Genomic DNA, 23,320 nt, shown 5'->3' on the forward strand with positions numbered 1-23,320 from the left:
CAGGCGGTGGAGTTACGTCGGCAAAACGAGATGCGTCGTACGCCTTTCTCCACCATTCCCTAATGCCACCTTGCCATTCTTCGTAGTCTTTTTTTTTTTCTTAACACATGCTGGAGACTCGTCAATCTCGATTCCTGGGGCTGTGAAGCCGGTATGCTGGTACTGTCTCGCGCACGATGACTTCAGTCAATTCGAGCTCTCTCTCCCACCATGAGGCCTGGCGCCTCTTCCTCTTGGTGGCAGTATGCGTCGGCATCCTGTCCAATACGTTTCAAGGCGAAGGGGCACCCCTGATCGCGTCAATTGCCTTCAGTGGCATTGCATTTGCAGTGACATTTAGTATGATCCGTTGGCTCGGGCCTACTTTCCTTAAAGCAGGGCTGAAGGGGAAGGATATGGCCAAACCGAATAGGCCCGAAATGTATGTGCTTCTATCTGTTCGCCGATCACTGTACAATGGTCGCGAACGTGTTTTTGATCAGAATCATGGTGATTAATGTGTTCACGGCTCAGCCCAGAGACCATGGGAGCTGTTTGCTCCATTGTATATCTCCTTGCGCTCATCTTCTTCATCCCTTTCGCATTCTACAAAGATATCGTGGCAGCGACCTCCGGGGGAGGTAATCGCGATGTTGTTATTGAAACCCAACACGTTGAGCATGGTCGCATGCTACATCGGTTCCCTCATGGAAAGGTTTGCCACTCTCCATAGCAAAGGACGCCATCTGTATGCTAATAACCAAATCAATAGCTTGCCTCCTACCTCTCCGGGTTGCTCTCTCTTCAATGCATTGTTATTCTCGGGATTGGCGATGACTTGCTCGACATTCGATGGCGGCATAAAGTTCTCATCCCCGCCTTTGGTGCGATTCCAATGCTTATCGTATACTTCGTGGATTTTGGGGTCACGCAAGTGGTTGTGCCCGTTCCTCTGCAGCCCTATCTGGGACCGTTCATTGATCTCGGATGGCTGTATTACGTGTACATGGCTGCTGTGGCCATCTTTTGTCCCAACTCGATCAACATGTTGGCGGGGGTCAACGGAGTGGAGGTTGCCCAGTCGCTCGTGATAGCAGTCTTGCTGATTGCGAATGACGCACTGTACCTTGCGCCGGTGACGCCTTACCCGCATCCTGCGACTGACTCGCATCTGTTCTCGCTGTACTTTCTCTTGCCATTTCTCGGAGTATCTTTGGCCCTTCTATGCCACAACTGGTACCCCTCCAAGGTCTTTGTCGGGGATACGTACTGCTATTTTGCAGGAATGGTCTTTGCTGTTGTCGGCATTCTTGGCCACTTCAGCAAAACACTGCTCCTCCTGTTCATCCCGCAGATCTTTAACTTCGTATATTCCACCCCCCAGCTGTTCCATCTGATCCCATGTCCACGCCATCGCCTACCAAAATTCAATTCCGTGACCGGGCTGTTGGATGCATCCGTGACGGAATGGTCGGTACCGCCTGCGCCACTGATCGCCGCCGCATTGGAACTCCTGCACAAGCTGCGCCTGGTTCGCGTCACCAGAAACGAGAACGGTCAAATCGTGCAGTCCACGAATCTCACTATTCTCAACCTGTGGCTCGTTTGGATGGGTCCAATGAGGGAAGATCGGCTCGCATTGAGCATGGTTGGTCTGCAGACTGTGTGCGGGCTATTAGGGCTTTTTGTGCGACACCGTTTAGCTCTGCTTGTTTTCCGCGAGGACAACCGGGCGTTCAATTATGTATAGATGCCGCTGAGCTTCGACTTGTATAGATAGGTACCGGTTTCGAGCATAGACTTATTTATAGCCCTTGGGTCCACTATCCAAAAAAGTAAAGAATGTACGTACAAGTAGTCTATGAGTAGGTAGTAGGTAGTAATGAGATTTCTTCAGATCAGATACGATACGCCGATACACTAACTGACCGCCCGACCCACAGTGACGGCGCAAAAGAGCTCCAAACTCGAAACTGGATCGGCCCAGAATTCCCAGCTGGCCGGACGCCCGACGGGATCTAACCAGAACCTTCACCAGCCTTGCCCTCTTTTGGTCGAGTAGCGCCGTTCATGGTGTAATCCATCGTCACCGGATATGATGCCATTCCCAGGGAGTCAACTCCATACTACACAGTAATGTACTAGGTATAAACACCGCACCTATTCTTTGCAACTGTAATGAGATATTTTAGAGCAATGCTGCATGTCGGGCATAATGTTTCGCCTAAGAGTCATTCCTACATGACGGAGTCATTCATTGCTGCAGTGGGAATTTCGAATCAGACTCGGTCGGTTAGTCATACTACCGTCGCTAACCGCCCCCGCCCCCGACATCGGACTCCACTACCCCCCAGAAAATTCGGTCCCGTCCAATCGGCAAAGGGCCATTGGGTGCTGACCACCGAGACCGGCGTTGCCCCTCGAAAGGCGGCGGTGCGACATCGCGGCGGGCGCTGCTGTTAAAACCATCTCTTGTCTCTTCTTGTTCCTCTGCTCATCAATCAATCATCCTTCACATTCGTCTCGCGTGCCTTGTGCAAGCTATCTCTACTCTCACCCTCCTCATCCAGCTGCACAATAACCCCCCCCCCCCCCTTTTCCTTGAATATCTCTCTCAATCCTCGCCCCTCATGCCCGGCGTCGACAAAAAACCCAAGACCTTGTATGACAAGGTCCTGGACCACCACATTGTCAACGAGCAGGAAGATGGCACCCTCCTGATCTACATCGACAGACACCTTGTTCACGAAGTGACATCCCCACAGGCCTTCGAGGGTCTCGAGAACACCGGTCGTCAAGTCCGCCGGCCGGACTGTACTCTGGTGACCGTTGACCACGTACGTTGACTCCTTTAACACCCGGTGATGCATGGTAAAAGCTGACTGGGATGCTCTTCTGCAGAACATCCCTACTTCCTCCCGAAAAAACTTCAAGAACGTCGAAGAGTTCATCCAAGAGAACGACTCCCGGCTGCAAGTGACCACCCTCGAGGAAAACGTGAAGAAATTCGGCCTCACCTACTTTGGGATGGGCGACAAGCGCCAAGGTATCGTGCATATCATCGGGCCCGAGCAGGGGTTCACTCTGCCCGGCACCACCGTCGTCTGCGGTGACAGTCACACCTCCACCCACGGCGCCTTCGGTGCGCTGGCCTTCGGTATCGGCACTAGCGAGGTCGAGCACGTCCTCGCCACACAGACCCTCATCACCCGCCGGAGCAAGAACATGCGCATCCAGGTCGACGGCGAGCTCCCCGCGGGCGTTACCAGCAAGGACGTCGTCCTCCACATCATCGGCATCATCGGCACGGCCGGCGGTACCGGTGCGGTCATCGAGTTCTGCGGTTCCGTCATCCGCGGCCTGAGCATGGAGGCCCGGATGTCCATGTGCAACATGTCCATTGAGGGCGGTGCTCGTGCTGGCATGATCGCCCCCGACGAGGTCACTTTCGAGTACCTCAAGGGCCGCCCCCTCGCCCCCAAGTACGACAGTGCCGAGTGGAAGAAGGCCGTCAGCTTCTGGAAGAGCCTGGCCTCCGACGAGGGTGCCCACTACGACAAAACCATCGTCATCGACGGCAAGGACATCATCCCCACCATCTCGTGGGGTACCTCCCCGCAGGACGTCATCCCCATCACCGGCGTGGTGCCCAGCCCCGACGACTTCCAGGACGATGCCCGCAAGCTGGCCTGCAAGCGCGCCCTCGAGTACATGGGTCTGACCTCGGGCACCCCCATGAAGGACATCGACGTCGACAAGGTCTTCATCGGCTCCTGCACCAACGCCCGCATCGAGGATCTCCGCGCCGCCGCCAAGGTCGTCCGCGGCAAGAAGATCGCCGCAAACATCAAGCGCGCCATGGTCGTCCCCGGCTCCGGTTTGGTCAAGCAGCAGGCCGAGTCGGAGGGGCTGGACAAGATCTTCGTGGATGCGGGCTTCGAGTGGCGTGAGGCCGGGTGCTCCATGTGCCTGGGGATGAACCCGGACATTCTCTCCCCGCAGGAGCGCTGCGCCAGCACCTCCAACCGCAACTTCGAGGGCCGCCAGGGCGCCGGAGGCCGCACCCACCTGATGTCGCCCGCCATGGCCGCCGCCGCCGCCATCGTGGGTAAGCTGGCCGACGTGCGCGAGCACCTGGTGTCCAGCCCCGTGCTGAGCAAGGCCCACACAGCCGTCAACGTCGATGAGGAGCCCCAGCAACACCACGAGGACCCCAGCAGCGAGAGCGAAGCGGAGCGCATCAACGACCAGCCCGCGGACAACGAGCCGCACACCAACACCATTGCCGGTGGCAGCGGCTCCTCCTCGGGCAGCGCCGGCCTCCCCAAGTTCACGACGCTCAAGGGCATCGCGGCGCCGATGGACCGGTCCAACGTGGACACGGACGCGATCATCCCCAAGCAGTTCCTCAAGACCATCAAGCGCACGGGGCTGGGCAGCGCGCTCTTCTACGAGCTCCGCTACAAGGACGGGGCGGAGATCCCCTCGTTCGTGCTGAACCAGGAACCCTACCGCAGCGCCAAGATCCTGGTGGTGACGGGCCCTAACTTCGGCTGCGGCAGCTCCCGCGAGCACGCCCCCTGGGCCCTCCTCGACTTCGGCATCAAGTGCGTCATCGCCCCCTCCTTCGCCGACATCTTCTTCAACAACACCTTCAAGAACGGCATGCTCCCCGTCGTCATCTCCGATGAGGCCGCGCTCGCCAAGATCGCCGCCGAGGCCTCCGCCGGCCGCGAGGTCGAGGTCGACCTCGTCAACCAGCAGGTCAAGGACGCCCAGGGCACCGTCCTGGCCACCTTCGACGTCGACGCCTTCCGCCGCCACTGCCTGATCAACGGCCTCGACGACATTGGTCTTACCCTGCAGATGGAGGACAAGATCAAGGCCTTCGAGGCCCACCGCTCCCTCGAGACCCCCTGGCTCGATGGCAGCGGCTACCTCAAGCGCGGCAAGCGCGCCGGCGGCGGTGCCACCATGATCCAGGCCGCCCCCGTCCCCAAGACGAATCGTGGCGACGTCAAGGGGGAGCCTCTGGAGTGGTAGGCTGCGTTTCGTCGCCTCCCTCATCTCTTCTTCTCTTTCGAATTTTCGGATACACGTTTCTTGTTACGACAATACCATAATGCAGCTTTTTCTCTTTTTCTCTTCTCTTTCTTCTCCTTTCGGGTTCTCTTCTATTGTTGCCTCGCAAACAAAAAAACAGCTATATATCACTTGGTGTGCTTCTCGGGCTTATGTTGTTGAATGCCCCGGTCTGGTACAAAAAGGACATTGGGAGGGAAAGGAAATAGACAGGAAATAATTAATTTCACATCTCATTGAGACTACTTCAATTCCTTCTTTTCTTCATTTACGTAAAGTGTAGATCTCACCAATGACGCTATCCTTGACGTCCTTCCGTACCTCCTAAGCCCCTCACATCGGCGTGCAGGATGAATGCCTTGCCAACCTTACGACCGCCTACGGCCAATGGGAAAGCGCACAGCTAATAAGCCAAGCGACGCAACCACTCAAAAATCCTTCATTTGTGTATATCCATTTTAAGTGATCCCAGTTTTTAACATTCATTCAACCAGGCTACTCTCTCGAAGGAGTTCCTAATTAGAGCCACATCCTCCAGCTACAAAACTGACTTATCGTCTGGTAGCTATATACCTAAAAGTGAAACAAAACAGCGATTAACATATTCCAAGTCATGCATATTAGGTTTTAATATTCGCAAAACAGCAACCCAATAGAGAAACATCCATTCAGATTTGCAAGTGACCCAAAAAAGAGAGAAAAAAAAAGCAAAGAGCTCAAGCGAATTACCAAGCAATTTATTGAATTGACTGGGGGGTCCTTCCAGATAGCAGCAGAAAACAAAGACATTGGGGAAGAATAACATGCAAAACATTCAAGCTGAGTAAAAACAGAATTTCCAAAAGATGCATCCTCATGTTCATGGCTAGGTATCAATGAGCGTAACGACATTCGAACCGGAGGGGTCATAACCATTATAAACATCTGCATTCAAAACAAGCATTGGCATCGTAGAAAGAGTGTTGGGAATCACGTATGGGAGATATATATACGTCGACTGGGTAGTGAGGAAACAGGATGTGAGGTGGCTCGACTCGACACCAGTCAACTATCGAAGGAATGTTCAAACGTGCCAAGTCGAAAGGAACTGTGGAGGGAGAAGAAGGAGAAACGATAATGTACAAGGCGAAGAGGGTGCGGGGAGGGCCAGGGTATGCGTGGAGATGGATGTGCGGGTCTAGGGATTTCTCTATGCGTTATGCTTTCTTGTTGTTCGCTCATGTCCTTGCTTTTTGTCGAGAGATAGTCACTTGAGCTTGATGGCCTCGGTATATTACCACCAGAGCTTAGGGCTTCGTGAGCTGTTCTTTACGGAAGAACATGAGGTACCCAGCACTGTCATTCTGTTAGCCGTGATTCTTATCACTCCGTCAGAGACAAATAGACGTACCAAATGAGCAGCTGGAAGAAAAGTGCAATCCAGAACCAGGCATTAGCAATTGAGCTGACCCCGGCTGTGATATCCGGCGATATTGGGCCCGGGCCGATCTTATTTGGCCCAAATGCTCTTGCGCAGATTGTGGCGATCGATCCCAACACCTGAGACGCAAGAAGCGTGAAGCAGATGTGCATCCTGGTCATGGTTTGCAACAATATCATACCGAATCCTAAGCCTTGGATGGAATCCAACACTCCGAGCCACAGCCAAACAGCTCGCGACACGAGAGCACCGCTTGTGTAGCTACCGGCCCAGGGAAGGAATAAACCAATACCGGAGACACCCCACCATATCTGTGCCCAACGCGGTGCACCCAGGCCGCATGCAAAGACCGGAAGGATCCAGCTATGCGTTTTCGAGAGATAACCGAATAGGAAGAGCCAGGCGGCCCAAACGAATCCGAAGAAGACCACGCAGAGCACTCCTACCTCCCAGGGCTTGGCGTGGGCAGAACTCCAGAGGACTGCAAAAGATTAGCGTCTATACGACCATTCCATCCAAAGATACTTACAGCTCCAATTGCGTCCATACGGTGCACTGAGGAAGAAGTTTGAGACGATGACGACCACGAAGTTCCAGAGAATAATCTTGCGCCGGAATACAGATTGGTAGAATGAGGGCACTTTACCCGGGGTCTGGTGGTAGTAGCTCGGAAGACCGAAGAAAAGCAGCAGACCAATGGCCCAAAGGAAGGCAGCGATAGGAAGACAAATAGCTCTGGATATCTGTCAGTAATCGACTTCGAAGTGCGCATTGAGGAAACATACGTCATCTTCCAGGTGTTCGTGATATCACCCTGGACATTTGTAGCACCACTCTCAACGGCCTGAGAAATGGCTGTACCCCAATACCACAGACCAATGATATAGGCTTGCTGGCATCCTTGAATTATACATGCCCGGAACACCCATTCCTTGACCGGTGCGCCGTTCTCATCACCAAAATTCAGCGCAAAGAATAACGAACCGCTGGCCGAGGCCGCAGCGTAAACACCCGCGCCCACGTTCTGAATCCAACCGCGAGCGAATCCATCCTGCTCAAAATGTGCCACTCCGATGATGACGAATGAAAGACCGTACAAGAGCCAAGGAAGCGATAGAACAAAGACCGACTTGAATGATCGGAAGAAGAACCACCAGACAATGGAAGCGACGAGGTAAACTGTCGCGATACCATAAAGTTTCTCTGCTGTTTCTCCCACCTCGCCCGTGAGCAGTGTGATCTGATAAGAGTTGGCAGCGATAATCTGGCCGAGACCAAGGAAGAAGGAATACAGAGGCCAGTCACCAATCCGGATTTGCATCCATTTTCGAAGACCAGACGGAGGAACGTAATCATTCCCTAGGAGGAATTCATCCTTCTCTCTACGCTCAGGGCTTCTGCTTTCCTGCGAACCCATCTCATCGGCCCTGACCGAACTCATAGGTGAATTGTTGTCCATCTTCGCGTGGAAGACGGAAGAGGCGGGCGATTGATTGCGGCCAAGTCTGGCATCTCTGAACTTATCAAACCACTTCTTCTCACTCTTCATAAGGTACTCCTCAATGCAGAGCTGAGATTCAGAGTTTGAACCATTCAAATTCTCCAGCCTCTTCTCAAACGCCTTGTAGTACTCGCCAGTGCTGTCGGTGAAAAACGGATCGACCTTCTGCAGCTTGTAATCTTTCTTCTCTCCAATGATGGTATCAACGGAAAGAACAGAGGCACTGCTGAGTCGGTTACCGGGCTCGTTGGCATACTGTCTCACGGGCGACACAAGAGCTTCTTCGGGTTCTGGACTTCCGGGGCTAGTTGTAGTCAATATGGGCCTGGGCGGAAGCGAGCTTTGACTGGACTGTCTGCGACTGATAAAATCCCTAGGCGGCGTTTGTCGAGGCATGTCCAATTGAGGGGTTGCATCGGTTCTGCGTCCTTCCTCTGCTTGTTCAGGAGTGAGTGTGTACTCCTCCTCGCCATAGTAGCTGGGGATGAAGTCGTCATCACTACTCTCCTCGGTGTTCGAATTGTTGGCAGGGTCTTCATGACCCATGCTTCTCCTCAAACGACGGCGACCACGACGAACGAGGTGACCGGGTCCGGACCGTACACCAAGCGACAGCGTTCTGCTTAATCCTGATTTGGGCTTTTCGTTGGCGCCTGGGCTCGGGTCGCGACTGTACACAATTGTGTTTCGCTGCTGTGGTCCGTACGCGCTCAAACGGTTGATATTCGAATAACTTCCCTCGCGCGAGTGCGTAAGAGGAGGGGTTTGTACTCCACTGGGAGTAATGTGTCCGGAAGAGGCAATGGTAGGCGTCATCAGACCACTCGGGGTGTTGTATCCAGAAGGCGTCAGTGGCTGGCTATTTGACTTGGTCAGGCCCTTGCTATGAATGCGCATCGCAGTTGACTGGAGAATTTCCAAATCCTCCACCCACTGTGCGACAGGGAACCGTTGCTTCGCGGACCGCGCGCGCATCTTAGCCCGAACTTGGGGTTTCGAGTTCAATGCACTCGCGATTGCAAGCTTGAATTGATGCAGCAGATGAGACGTTGTTGTCGATTCAATATTATACCACCAACCAGGCATCTGGCCAAGACCTCCCACACGAGCTCCAATACCAAGGGCGCCTTTGCGGCCAAATTCCACCGCAACAAGTCCAAAAGGTTCATCACGAGACGGAATCAACGCGAACTCGGCTCCAGAGAAGATATACGGTGGAAGTGCTGTAAACTCAGGCTTAGAGAATACTCTCCCAGGGTAAACCTTCATCATCTGATCGAGCTTTAACGCAGCGAATTTACCATAGAGATCAATAACCGGCCCAACACAGATCAGTTGAACATTCGGACGTGCTTCCAAGACAGCAGGCATCACGTCAGCGATGAGATCTACTCCCTTTTGCATAGACCAACGCCCAACGAAGACCAAAAGATCTGCGTTAGGATTCTGGTCTAGACCTGCCCATTCCTGTGCTTGCCGTTTCAATTCGCCTCTGCTTGCCTCGTAGAGAGGATCAACCTCGATTTCACTGTCCTTGGGAAGTTCTTTGTTCCATTCACCCGTGTCAGAAGGATCAGGATTTGGTAGATTTCCCACCTTCTTCAAGCCCCAGAAGATTGGGTAGCGAGCATATGACCGCTTGCCATACTTACGAGAGACACCAACAGCACCAAAGCCCTGCTGGTGAACACGAAGATAGCTTGCGCCCGCATGAAGCATATTGAAGACCTCGCCGAATTGGACGTAACGGCGTGCTGTATTGATGTCGAGGTTGAAAACTGAACAGACTTCGTCTCTCTCTTTCTGAGTACGCATAGGCCAAAGTCCCTGGAACTCAGCGTTGTGAAGCGAAAGGCAGACCGGGACTGTTTGTGGAAGAAGATAGAGTGGAGCAATTGAGCCGTGATAGTCATTAATATGGTATAGATCAATCCGGAAACGTTTGATGGCTTCAGCAATGCACTGGTTCCAAGCAGAGTAGTAAATTGCGCTGTCCAGGTCGTCCATACGGGCAGGGTAAGGTTCCGCCTTCGATTGTTGGCGGAACACCGGTGCGTCAAGAAGAACATATGTAATGTTCTTGATCACATGGTATTGAACCTTGACTTCGTACGAGTTACCAAGCACCGCCACGAACATCGGATCCGCTGGCTGATCGACCGGGTATTCGACACCACCAACACATGGCACGACCCAGATCAAGTTTTGCTGTCCAAGGTGCTTTCCCATCAGCTGGGCCATGACACCAAGACCACCAATCTTGATCTTGATGCCCCAGTCCTCGATATCGTACTCCATGGTCGCAATCAGCGTGGTTCGTGTACGCGAGGCAGCGGCACCAAACGCAGATGTGCTTTGCAGAAATCCTGACTTGTTCGCAAAGCGAATCAGAGGATTCGACGATTGGCCATCTCGCTTATTGCCGAGGATCATGCCCAGGAATGACTTCTTCTCCATCACTCCGACCTGATTGAACTTGACTTGGTAGAAGGACTTCATGAAGGCATAAACCACAGCAATCGCGGTCAAAAGCGGGACCACCCACAAAATGATGTAGATGATCATCTGAGCGATTCTTGATCCAGTGGGCACCAGATTGATCTTCATAGTGCCATCATCAACCTTAACATTCCAGACCAAGTAAGGCGACGGAGGAATATCTGTGATGTTGACAGACAGTTGGCTGAGGGAGGACGGAGGCATGCGATCCAAGACTCCATCGCCATCAACGTCACCGAACACGAAGCTTTCGTCAGGTTTCCCATCCGGGTTCATGCCCCAGACGTTGAATTGACCCTGTGCTGGATACTCAGCGATGACTCGGAAGTTCCAGAAACCATCACTGTCCTGCTTGGCGACGTTATTCAACCCTGCATCGTATCCGTACTGATTGTATGGTCCGTTGAAGAAAAGGTGCGGGAAGCGTCGCGCAGGACCATTCCAGTCATAGTCACCCTCCTGAACGTAGTCACTGCTGCCAGTTAACTGACTCCAGTACTCGACTCGCACATGCTTTCCTTGCCACTTCTGTTTGTCCGTTCCGGACCAAGGCAATTCGTCAATGGTTGTGTTACCTCCAGTGTAGTTCATCCAAGCGGAGAAGGAACTGCCCCAATTCGTTGAATAACGCCATTTGTTAGCACCCGCCGCCCTGTGTTGGACGTAGAGGGATCCGTTCTCATTTCCGTGCACTAGTCCTGTTGTGTAATTGGCAGAGGTAAAAACGATGGGATTGTCACTCTGACCAACGCGGAAAAGAAAGTGATCTGTGGACTGAGTGGATTTGCTACCAGAACCGGTAGCATTCTTCACAGTCAAACGATGAACACCGTTGTAAACCCCAGTCAGTTTCGCTGACCAAGACCAAGCGCTGGGCAGCTGAGCGACATATTGGGTGTCATTTGCGGTCATAGTCTTGCAATCAACGCTGCCTTTGTCGATGGATGGTGTTTTGCCAGACTCGGTCTGCGAGGTGAATGAGATAGCCTTCGTTACAGCGTCACAGTCCATTGCTGTAGAGAACTCAATGCTGACATTGATATCCTCGGATTCACCTGCGCCTACCGTGGAGAGCAAGGGAGCATCATGCCCGGGATTGAACTTGGTAATCATGGGGCGGGGATCGACAAACTGTGCCTTTGGGACATAAGCCCTGAATTCGAATGGTTTCAAGGTGATGCTGTCCAGGCATCCATTAAGCTCCTTCGAGCCGTTCAGGTGAAGTGCTTTGGGTCCAGACTTCAAGGTGTGTTCGTCGAATGGGTAGAAGAGGTTCTTGACGGTTGTCTTCGTTGTAAATGGCGAAATTAGGGCGCTGGCATTGCTTCCGCAATCAAACTTGTACTCCACAGTCTTGTTGTCATTCTGGTAGACAAGCCAAACCGGCATGTTACCACCCTCATCGCCTAGATTCTGCAGACTAGATACTCTGTCTCTTAGAATGGACCACATTCCCGTCTCGGTAGCTGTGCCATTCGATCCTGGGTAAACGATATCCCGTGTCTGCTTTGAGAGGGTCTGCAGAGAGTAGCCGTCGTTCAAGATAGGGAACTCTTGTCGCAGTTGATACATATGCTTGATAATGTTGTGAACAGGGTGGGAAGGATCTCGGTGATCATACGCCACCTTTGGGTCGTGACAGCCCTGTCGGCCCTGTTCGATGGGCCAGTCATAATACTGGGTCGCATCAAGAGCCCAACAACCGTGAGTTCTCCAGGCTGTAGCAGGTGACATGGCTTGCCGTCCATAAACGTAGTTATCTGCCGTGGCATCCAAGATGTAGAAGGCCTGCTCTTCTCCCCAAAGCAGTAGCGGGATTCCTGGCATTTGCAGAGTTGTAATAAAGAGACCTAAAAGGTTCCGCTCCACACCGTACTGGATTGCGGGCCACCGAAACACATCTTGATTTGTTGTGCCATACATGTGCCTCGGGTCGAATTTGCCAGTTTCAGCATTGATCAAATCGTTGCTTTGAACCATAATGTTCCATGAGTCGACCCAGTCGAGAGGAGTGTCGTAACCGGCCGCGAGATTACCGCTCATACCCAAGAAGCGTGTGAGGGTGCGGTAAACTGAATAATGGAAAGCGGCTCCGTCAAGAGCCTGGAGGTCATTCTCACGGAGGAAATACTGCTGGCTGGACTTGTTCGTCATAGCCATCGCATCCATAGCAGATTTTGGATACTGGTTCGGTTGTCTTCCTCGCCCCAGATAGATTGAGCCAAAATTGTTACCACCAGTGATCTCACCAGGTAGGAAGAAATTGTTCTTTCCAACACTGCGAGCACACTCTCGGTAATGGCTCGATATATCTCCGAGAGCATCCACAGTAGACTGAGTCGCCTTGTCGTAACGGAAGCCGTCAATATCCAGAGCCTTAATGATGTTACAGGAGTGAACCTTGATCCGCTCTCTAACACTGGGATGCCATTCACGGAGACGATCTTGAACGGACGCGAACTTCGCCAGCTCACGCTGCCAATCAGGGTAGACACCAAAAGCCTCCCTGTCACCGTATTGATCGAAATCACTGTTATAACATCCAACGAGCTCATCACGAACGCTTTGATCCACGGGGTAACCGGTTTCGTTCCAGAAGCGAGGGTAGTCGCAAGTATCGTTATAGTCGTTTCCGGGGAGGAAGTCCACATACTGGCGTTCGGATTTCCAGATAGTCTTGTGTTCCTTGACTGAGAATGGAGTCGTCACGTTCAGGTAGTTCTCAAAACCGATCAAATCACCCAAGCTAGAGTCTCGTCAGTCCGTCCATGCTTGATGAGGCTGTGCGGGAAAGTCCCCTCACTTACGTTGCGATAGTGTTGTCGAAGAGGACATACATTCCCCGCTTGTGAATCTCATCGATGGCATTTCTCCAGGTTTGAATGGTACCATAATGTTGATCGAGGAGTGTAGTATCGAGAGCAGAATAGCCGTCCGATCCCCAGGGCTGATTCATCAATATAGTACCGGCGAGATAGATGCCCTGTGTTACAATATTAGTACATCCCGTGCCTCGAAGCAAAAAAGACGGATTGTCAATCTGTAGAAGAAGGTATCGAACCTTGATTCCCAAGCCTTGTAGATAGTCCAGCGTGTCCACCAGTCCAACCGCATCACCACCATGGCGCATTTGAGTTGAATCCAAGTCATGTTCGAAGAGGGTGCCGTTAATATTATCGTTCGTGGGGTCACCATTGACCCACCGGTCAATGAAGAGTGTGTAGAAGGGGAACCGCCAGTTCTTCGGAGAAGGTGTATACTTGTGGCCCGGCCACGACGGAGCTGTATACTCGGCTGGATTGGTGGTGTCGTTGTTCACGTTCAAGTTGTAGTCAACCAAGGATTCTTCATAGGGCCAGCCTGAGACTGTGGCTGCGAGCAATGCTGCCACACAGCCGGAGAACCCCCACTTCATCGTCGACGGCTTTTTGAATCAACCGTTTCCTTTTTCCGCCTGTTTTTATATACTCGACATATGTTCGGAACAATGAGAAAGTCTTGAAAGAAGGAGAATATCAAGACAACTGCTCGGGTCGAGGAATCTCGTGGCAAGGGGAAAAAGTCTGCTCAAAAGTATCGTAGCTTGTCTTCGTCCCTCTTTATGTTATTGGAAATCTATCCAAGGATGACGATAGCGAATGAGAATTGAGAGATAAACAGGGAGGAGTGGCAGAGAAACCCACACTAGATGCAGCTGCTGTGGCGGCAACGCAAGAATAGGATAAACATTTATGTGGAACTGAAAAAAGAAAAGAAAGAAAATGGCGAAGAGAGCAATATGCCCGAGTATATGTCCGATTTCTTGCAGGAAGAATAGAAGTCCCAAGTGGATCTGTGAGAGGAAGCATGATTAACAATGATATACAGCTAGAGAGCGAGAAACCAATATCGTCTGATCGAGGAAAAAGAAACGAAGATCTTTACCCAGCAGACTCAAGCACCTGGCTGCTGCGGCTGCTTCCAAGCAAGTAAGCAAGCAAGCAGTCAGCCAGCCAGCCAGATAGAATGGCGGACATTTGGAGGGAGGCATTGCGGTGATCTGGATTGTGCTATGGGAGTTTGGGCCCATTTTCCCAGACCAGCCACCAGAACAGCTATGATGACTGGAGTCACATTATTCGTCGCTGAAAGCGATTGAGTGCAGGAAGCCATTAGCTTTGATGGGAAGCTGGGGGGTGAGTAGTAGTGTTAGTGGAGGATATGATCGGAGACACGAAGCGAGGACGAAGCAGTTTCGTCCGAGCTCTGTGTTCGGTCTGAATGTTAGTGAGGTTGCCACGGTACCAGTAACTTTGGTAGCCGGTGGCTAAAGTGTGCAGTGAGTAGGTACTCTAGAGTGTACGATAAGTGGGTAGTAATGTACAATACTAGGCACCTAGTAGGCAGGTATGTAGTACTATGTAGCGATGTAGCGATGTAGCTATGTCGCTATGCCGCTATACAACTATGTGCAGTAGCTACGTACTGTAGCTGCGGTATGTATACGTAAAACCGGTACTGGTAATCACACGGGCCGTTACCGAGCCCGTACCTTGCCTCTTTGGGACCGAGTCCAAGAGTCAGTGCAGTGGAGCGGAAGCGCAAAGACCACTAGCGCCATCTAGGCAGGGCGATCATCTTCAAGGTTCAACTCAACCTCTGTCAGACACACCTGAAATGGAATCCAGAAAACCAGGCATTTACTCTGATATATCAGATGCTTTATCCAAACTAGTCCCAGCTCCTTGAACATGGACCTCGTTTTCACTTACCCTCAGACCCCCATCGTACATGCCGACCATCCTTCGGTGTGTATCCTTCGAGGACAATCTCATGCAAGATATAACGCACGATTTGATAGTGCCTTTGATAGGACATGCCACCGGAACTCGCCCCAGTGCGTCGTCTATCAGCAACTTTGCCGGGTTGTCGGTACGATAAGCTCACCCCGTTCGTTCAGAGCAAGGATAGGGATCTACGGTACATCCCACCTTGATGGCAGTGTCTCCTCTACAAACCGATCGAGCGTTCGATGCCTGCTGCCGATTCACAGTACGCGCGGTCAAAGAGACTGGTTGTAGACAAAGACAACAACAAAAGAAACAACCCATCGACTCTCAGCTTTGCTTTCGTGTTCACCCTTTCCGAATTCAGTCAGACAGGCTACAAGTCAAGTCGGATAACGTTCCACAAGGCAGTTTGAAAACCAAGACAGAGGAGGGCAAGAAGGAAAAGGCCGCGACAAAATTGGTAAACACAAATAGATACATGCACGCTTCTGTTAAGCTGAGAGGGAAATATCAACTTCCTGTCTCTGCTATAATTAAACTTCAATATATGCTGTCCACGCGGCGCAAACCTATCAGCAACAGCGACGTATTCACGCACCCACTCCATCATTGCGACAAGATGAGAATTCTAATCGGCTGGCCAATCGCGACTGTACGAAGCCTCCGAACATCATCTCACAATCTTACGCGATGGTGAGCTTCGTTCATCAAGGATTTGACTTCCTAAAATATCTTCTATCAATTCGCTGGCTATTTCGAGTGGATAACATCGTCTTCCGTCTTCGGCAAGCTAGATCTCTGGGTACTGCACAATCGCCAGACAGCCACCGTGTAGACGTGGTAGCACATAATGCTGTAACCGTTGCTCAACGGACATCCCGGGATGACCGAGAGAGAAGAGACGCAACTTGTATTGGTGACACACCTGGGGCCATTGCTGGTATGCAAAGCCTCAGTTCAAGCATCAGTTACAGTGTCAAGCAGGTATGTCCTAAAAAGCTATTGGTGTTTTGGTCGATGTCTACAGATCAAAATTCGAAGTAGTGTGCCCGTGTCAAGAAGCTCGGCCATCAGCCACTGCAGGCGACTGCTACGAGCCGAACGTTGGAAACAGTCGATCATGGAATTCACGGAGAGAAAAGCAATGACCTGAGAGCAGGGAAACCCCATTTCTCACGCGGTATCGTCACCAAAGTGGGGGGAAATATGAGACGGGGCGGTTCAAATCATGAGTACGCCGTACATAGCGATATATATTGTATAAACTCGATCATTCATGCTACAACGAACAATTTCATTGTCCCTTGCTTGCTGACTTGAGAAGAGAAAAACAAGAAATGTGAGTACTTCGAGGCAATGCCTTGTTCGCATGCTCCTCGTATATGAGCTAATCAAATGACTAGATATCTTTTACGTAGGGTGGTAGTCAGAATATGGGTTCAAACCCTGCAAGGAGACTCAGCGGCGGGAGACTCAGGAACCGGGCAAGGATTGGCTGCCCCTTTAGTTATCTGGTAGTACTCGGTACCGAGGCTCCGATCCTTGTCAGTGAGGAGATTTTATGACGAATTGAAAAGCCCCTCATCATGCTCCTTAGGCGTTAAGTCTACTTTGCGATCTTGAGAACTCTTAAGTTGTCGATTGGACCAGGATTGTGCGGCAACAAAAAAGGATACACATTCATACACAGTACAATGTCAGCCCATCAATCGAGCGTCTTGGCCATCGATGAAGGTCTGGTTCCAGGATTGATACGAATTTTCGTGCGACCCAGGAGCAAGGAAAACTCAATTGGGAGCGGGGGCAAAAAGTCTCCAAGGTTCGATCGCGAGCCTGAATGGCGTGTTATCAACCTCTTATAGTCTGGCCAAGCTGTGTATTGAGTTCCGGGGTTAAGGGCGGGGATGCGGATGATGTATCCCAAGTGTTTCCCAAACGGTACCATAGCAATTGCAATCGCTCGGTACAAGTGAGGGTCGGAGATTTTTGACATTCATCTTCGAATTTACTGTCTTCCCTTTCCCTTAACCCCTTGCTTCGAAGTCGTTGGCTGCCTGCCTCATTTGTGGCGTTGGGACTTGGGACAACTGTCAAATCATAATGACATGTAATATGCACGGGTTCCACTTCTAGACCAGAACTCAACCGACTACCCTAACGGGTACCTCAGTTCTGTACTAACTTCCGGTAGCTAAAATATCGTAGATTGGTATACTGTGAGGGCAATCCAAGTTCTGTGGATTCACAGTCAGCAGGTGTTGGGGTTGTGAACTGTTTTTGCTCGACAAGTCTGGCAAATCCGACCAGTCTACTATATAAAAGCGGGTGAAGATTCGAGGCTCAAAGCCTCGGCGACCGTTAGCCCTAAAGGCCTCGCTCCGATCATCGCGGCTCAAGTCGTCTATTCTAGGCTCTTATTGGATGTTTAGCACTATCATCTCATGTAGCTGGAGGAAAGCGCCTTCCAGACCGCTTGTCGGGACTCAGAACCACCTACTATTGATATGAACCGTGATCAGCAATGTATGCAGCCAACTCACTTCATGTTTATGTCAGTCATCAGTAGTCTAAGCTCTGGCCTTACGCTAGAAGTGCGATTTTCTTTTCCTTTCTTTTCTTTTTCTCTTGTCGAATATCAAGGAATTTGCGTCATCGTGTTTAGTCAATAGCACGGGCCTCACGGCGACACAGCTCATACCGGTATTGTTCGTCGAGTCCGAATTGACTCAACGTTCAAAATCAAAATAGCCACGGAGCTCAGAATAATAAAATGAACCCAGCTATGTCTCCCAGCTGGATTCATAGGCATATGGGAGCTTTTTCATCCCTCCATTAGGTAGGAAGGATTGGACTACCTACTCATTGCAGTCTTACTACTGCACAGTAGAGGAGTTCGTGTTGTCCATTCCATACTCAGCCGAACGGTAGCAGGTCGCCCATACTATTCTTCATGATACTAAGCATTGACAAATATTGTCCCATACTTAGTTCATCTTGTGCGGAAGTGATTCTTTGCCAGAGACAGAAGTTCTGTGCCCCTCAAGCGCGAGCCTAATCTTTCTTCATCATGTCCTGGCTGCTGCTGTCAGGTTATCTACAGCTAAAGGAGCGGTCGGAGCATCGAATTCAGATCTGAGATCACCTACCATAGAGTGACAAGGCGCAGTGGCAATCAAGAAGCCCTTGCCGGTCATAATCGGTAGCAACCCCGTCGCGTTCCCGAGTCCGGGACCAGAACTTCCGCATTGGGGGTTTAACGCAACGGTTCAACATGCGGTGTGACCAATGCTTATCAATAATGAATGCACCTCCAGTTGGAATTACGCAGCGCTTGTTCTGCGGTTATGCGATATGCACAATAGTATAGCGCCATCGGTGGGGAGGCGGGAAACTATTTAGCAGACTTTGCTGCTGCATTACCGCTCCTGTGTAATGGGAAGGTTGCATGCGAAAGCTTTGCTTATCAGCTCGTCAAGATGAGCTCTTAAATATAAACCTGATCACCCAGCGTGCAGGTGTCGGGTATGTCTCATAGGCACATGGTCGGGACCGGTGGAGTCTCGACAGTACGTATCATATGCATTAGCACTGCAGGCTCACTGGGGCCTAGAAGGGGGTTGACCCGGTCTAACTCGCATGAGCGTAAGCTTATATATCACTTTTGAGCGGGCTTTATCAGTAAGAGTATTTGGCTTAGCTGGTGATGCATGGTATTTTCTCAAGCTCTCTTCTGACCGAGGAGCGCGCTTGCCGAATAAGCGGCAAAGGCAGGGCCCGATAAGAGGTGGCGGAAAGGTAAGCCGCACCGAGAAGATGTTCTCTTCTTGATTAGACCTGGAGACTTGAGGCTGGGTTAGATAATCTCCCCAGTAAATTGGAAAACGGACGGAAAACGGAGTAGACTTCTAGGGAATTGTAATCACTCATGCATTCACCGCTACCGGTTTCTCGGAGTCCCAAGAAAGGGCCATAGTCTGAATCTAGTGGCGGGTTTCGAGTGGAGCAAGTCCTCATATGCTCAGTGTCACTAGGCCTTTCTGTCTGTCTGCACAACATGGATCGACTGACTGGACATCAACTGCCAAGATGCCTGTTCGAGGATCAGTGCGTATTGCTCGGACTTCAGTGATAGACTCCTAGGTAGGCTAGTATTCCGAGACACATCTCAACTTCTGGCTAGATTGTGTCATTGAGACGAAAACAGTGATAGAAGGAGGGAAGCTCGCTCATATCGGGAAGTAGTACAGAAAGATGAGCTAGGAGGAGAGCCTCCTGCATGGTGCATGGTGAACCATTCATTCTGGATGCTGGCAAATAAAGTTGAAAAGATAGTCTAGATTGATAATGGGGTGACGGAGTGGCTACAGCAGTCACACATTCCGAGGAACAAGATACCAGCGCTGGTGAGATTCTCGGAAGAAGCACGGAGTAGGTAGTTATTTCGGGAGTATAGGGTGTTACATTTCGAAACCAAGAAACTGATTTGCGGAGTAGTCTAAACCATGTCGGCCGAGTACAAAGTCGGGCTGATGATGGCTCTCGACGGCAGCTTTGACACACTTCATGGTAGTAATTGAGTAACTGTGGCTGAGAGGAGGATTTCTCCGTATGACCGCAAGCGCACTGCAGGACTCTGTTGTGACTAAAATGAGGGGACTTAGACAGGGGTCATGAGAGCCTCTTCTCTGAGATGACAAGATAGCAGTCTGTAACAAGACGGGAAACAAACGACAGCAGACTTCATCGGCAGCCGCTGTCACTGAACGGTAATGCTATAGCTAGGTCTGTTGGTTCGATGTGGTCACAGTCTTACATGACACGCATCTGGCCAAGGATTGAAGTGCATAGCATGATGATGTTCAAGGGAGTTTCTATTAGAGCAACAGGTTAAGTGCTCAATCTATTGATCCATTTCCGATACAGACATATATTCAACGGAACTGTGGGTCCGGAAAATGGATACGATGTGACTCGGGAGTGAGTGTCAAGATTGAACAGGAAGGCGCAGCAACGGAAAAAGACACAGTATGGAAAGGATCCTTCCCATGGATTTTAATTGCCGTCTTATTGCGTGAACGAAGTTGCCTGCATTAGTGATACGGTTCGGTGGGATACTGACACGAACCAAAATCTAAAATAAGCAATGACTCGTCGAATATGTCGACTGAGCTGGAGCAGTCAGGCACAGAATCACGATTTCATAATTCTCATTACGAGTGTCATGACAGATCGGAATGACTTGGCTGATCTAGAATAGCCACGACCCAAACAATCAGTATCGAAACATGCATGGACTGCAGCGATTATAAGATGGCCCAGATATAAAAGAAAGGCACAAAATGAGACACAGCTTCTAGGTAGAGAAGCTGACGCACCATTCGTGGTGGAGAAGATCATAATACTGAGTAGACGGAAGCGTACGAATTTGATAGAATGGGAAGAGAAGATGCACGTGTGGGATGCAGCTCGAGCTGAGATAGCGGCGGCCGTACAATTTCTGGCTGTTTCACTTATCCAAGGGGCTCTAATCCAGATCAACATGCACGGATGGGTTCGACACCATCACTGGAGATCGAGGTTAATTTCTGCAATAAGAGCAAACCAGGTGGGGGCAAGAGACCCACCAACCTGGGTCTTGATTGCCTTAAAGGAGCCGAGGCTATGAATATTGTGACCCTGATTATTACTGTTTCTGCTGCTGCTGCTGCTAATAACACTGGTGGTAGTAGTGTTACCAAGATTCTGATGCTGTCAGGGTCGCTAGGATTGTATGTACTAGGATTTTTAGAGTCACTTGTGTCGATGCTGCCATTGTTGCGGGTGTTGTCATTTTTCTTTTCTGTAGGGTGAGCCTCAGCATGTTTTAAGAGGCGCCTAGGATCCGAGTCTGGGTATATGCTTTAGTGTCCATGTTGCTGGCTTTTGCGAACTGCTGCAGCGTCAGTAGATAGGAACCCCGATGGTATCTGTCCGATATAAAGCCTTATAGGCGGCAGTGTAGTTGATAAAGGCTGGGCTGTTTGCCACTGAAGAAGGCATCTATGACAATGATGGCTTAAGTGACGTGCGTAGTAGTCAATGCCACGAGAGAATCTGTTTTATGCTGGATGGCACAGCCACGAACGGGACTATGACCAAAGGAAGGGTATCCGGCGTCAAGGCCATGACGATAAAAGTTCGGCCATCATAGCTAATCATTTACACAAGAAGTCGGGCGATGAAGGCGTTGCTTGTAACTGCAATGACGGGAAACAAGACCGAACTTCTCGTATCTAACTCGTGATCGAACCGGCACTACTGAACAGATAACAATCTGGTTTTGTGGTGAGGCTGCAGCACGGCGGTTAGATAGAGTTACCAGTTTGAGACTGAGACGTTCATTCACACGAAAGCCCTTAAGCTTTGCCATGCTTCAGATTCGTTGCTCTAGATTGTACCGATTGGGGGGCCCGAGAGGCCGATGCCAGATTTGCTGTTGCGTAATCAGAAGCCAGTTGTCTCCGAGGTTTGTTTTGATAATAAATGTTGACATGACCGGCCAATTGGCCTAGATATGTGTTCGAAATTTCGCTCCCACATTTCTTCATCTTGTTATATGAGAACCGAATGCCTCGAGCATATGCTTGCGAGCCCTCTCAATACCAGAAGAGCCACCTAGTGTTGACGTCTGCTGCTCTTGTGTCCATAAATTGCCTTTACCCACAGACAACTGTATCCTCCCAAGTATCTAGTCCATCCGCAGTGGACGCCATTCTTAGGAACCTCTGGTGGAGCCGGTAGTGGTTGCATGAACAGAGTACTTGTATTCAGTACTTTAACCGTTGTGACAGAGAAGCTGGAAGCCGGGTATCAATTTTTTTTAGTTCTGTCCGGCGATCTCTCCAGCTCTAAACCGTATCTCCCTTTGCTGGGACCATACGCGATGAGTCCGGAGTGGGTTCAAGTCATGGATAGGGTAGCCGGGGAAGCCGTTGCAGAGCCACAGTCAATTTTCCTAGTGGACGTTTAGCACACGCTGGAAATAATTTCATTAAACAGAAAGATATGCGATATTGTCACGTTTTGAGTCGCGTAGTTCACAAATCAATGAAAATGGCTATTCCAGAATGCCAGGAGGCAAAAACGTAGACGCACTTTGTACTCAGTTCTTATCTGACCCGGAGAGCTGAGAGAGCCGAGTGAGAGAACAAAATGAGCATTATTGGATACAGCAGTGAGGACCGATAGTAGAAACAAAAACTTTGTATCCAGTCATGGAAGGTATTCTGGAAGAGTCACAGTAATGTCAGACCCGGAGCATGATTTAAATTGTGATGAGCTAGGGTGACAAGTCCGTCACCGTTGGTGACTAGTTAGTTAACTAGTTACTATGTAGTAACATAATATGCAGTATGTTACTGCCGGTCGGCGAAGGTGACCGCTTTCTGCAAGGAATTCACCGGCTTTGAGCCTCTCGGCCTTACTGTAGTTGCTCATGACCCCGGGGATTTTCTTATCGGGATTTAATGATCAAATTTCTCAACAAAACTGTAAATATCCATAGACAGATAAATACACGGTCCATGCCTGGGATTATCAGAAGACAAACCGACTGCCTGAGTAGAAAGTATTTTTGATGATGCGTTGAATCCGGTGACATAGGGAATCCTAGGGATCTGCATCTCTCTTCCCTAAGGAGTATGACGGAGTTAGGCCTCCTTGCTTATTAGACTGAGTACTCCGTACTCTTTTTCTCTCATTCTTTCGGTGGGTATAAACCCATGATGGATGATTGAGAAGAAAATAAAAAGGCTCCGAATCGGTGGCTCTCCGTTTAGTGGTTTAGTGGGCACCGGAGACCGAGAGCACGTGCCTTGGGCAGGCCAGCTCCGAAGTCCGGACCCTTCTTAGTGTTAATAGAGATATTATCTAATATCCCCCCGGCGCACCACCCCACCTTCTCCGTCCTCCGTCGCTCTGTTGGCTTGCTTTCCGCTGGCTGATTTACTAGTCCGGACTTTCTTTCTTTCCCTTCTTCCCCTCCTCTCTCTCTCTCTCTCTCTCTCTCTCTCTCTCTCTCTCTCTCTCTCT

At 50.6% G+C, this 23,320-nt stretch overlaps 3 protein-coding genes across 3 annotated transcripts; 2 read left to right on the forward strand and 1 right to left on the reverse strand.

Annotated features, from left to right (window-relative positions):
* The first annotated feature begins 92 nt into the window (after positions 1-92).
* On the forward strand, positions 93-1,735 carry BO95DRAFT_513584 (UDP-N-acetylglucosamine--dolichyl-phosphate N-acetylglucosaminephosphotransferase). The gene is made up of 3 exons (XM_025591612.1): positions 93-421; positions 514-694; positions 752-1,735. Exons 1-3 carry the CDS (start codon positions 177-179, stop codon positions 1,727-1,729), a joined length of 1,404 nt encoding a protein of 467 aa, XP_025443393.1. The 5' UTR covers positions 93-176; the 3' UTR covers positions 1,730-1,735.
* Positions 1,736-2,561: 826 nt separating this feature from the next.
* Positions 2,562-5,300, forward strand: luA (3-isopropylmalate dehydratase LEU1). The gene is made up of 2 exons (XM_025590202.1): positions 2,562-2,816; positions 2,881-5,300. Exons 1-2 carry the CDS (start codon positions 2,610-2,612, stop codon positions 5,020-5,022), a joined length of 2,349 nt encoding a protein of 782 aa, XP_025443394.1. The 5' UTR covers positions 2,562-2,609; the 3' UTR covers positions 5,023-5,300.
* Positions 5,301-6,347: 1,047 nt separating this feature from the next.
* On the reverse strand, positions 6,348-13,896 carry ags2 (alpha-1,3-glucan synthase Ags2; the record flags this gene model as incomplete). The annotated part of the gene is made up of 6 exons (XM_025588930.1): positions 6,348-6,396; positions 6,452-6,962; positions 7,011-7,216; positions 7,267-13,227; positions 13,289-13,464; positions 13,543-13,896. 6 exons carry the CDS (start codon positions 13,894-13,896, stop codon positions 6,348-6,350), a joined length of 7,257 nt encoding a protein of 2,418 aa, XP_025443395.1.
* Positions 13,897-23,320: the final 9,424 nt, after the last annotated feature.

Source organism: Aspergillus brunneoviolaceus (assembly GCF_003184695.1).
Source record: "Aspergillus brunneoviolaceus CBS 621.78 unplaced genomic scaffold BO95scaffold_25, whole genome shotgun sequence".
NCBI classification, from domain to species: Eukaryota; Fungi; Ascomycota; class Eurotiomycetes; order Eurotiales; family Aspergillaceae; genus Aspergillus; species Aspergillus brunneoviolaceus.

Coding starts and splice junctions, on each gene's coding strand:
- luA (XM_025590202.1), top strand. CDS start 2,610: ATGCCCGGCGTCGACAAAAAACCCAAGACCTTGTATGACAAGGTCCTG. Junction 2,817..2,880: donor CTCTGGTGACCGTTGACCAC/GTACGTTGACTC, acceptor GCTCTTCTGCAG/AACATCCCTACTTCCTCCCG.
- BO95DRAFT_513584 (XM_025591612.1), top strand. CDS start 177: ATGACTTCAGTCAATTCGAGCTCTCTCTCCCACCATGAGGCCTGGCGC. Junction 422..513: donor AAACCGAATAGGCCCGAAAT/GTATGTGCTTCT, acceptor TTCACGGCTCAG/CCCAGAGACCATGGGAGCTG. Junction 695..751: donor ATCGGTTCCCTCATGGAAAG/GTTTGCCACTCT, acceptor CCAAATCAATAG/CTTGCCTCCTACCTCTCCGG.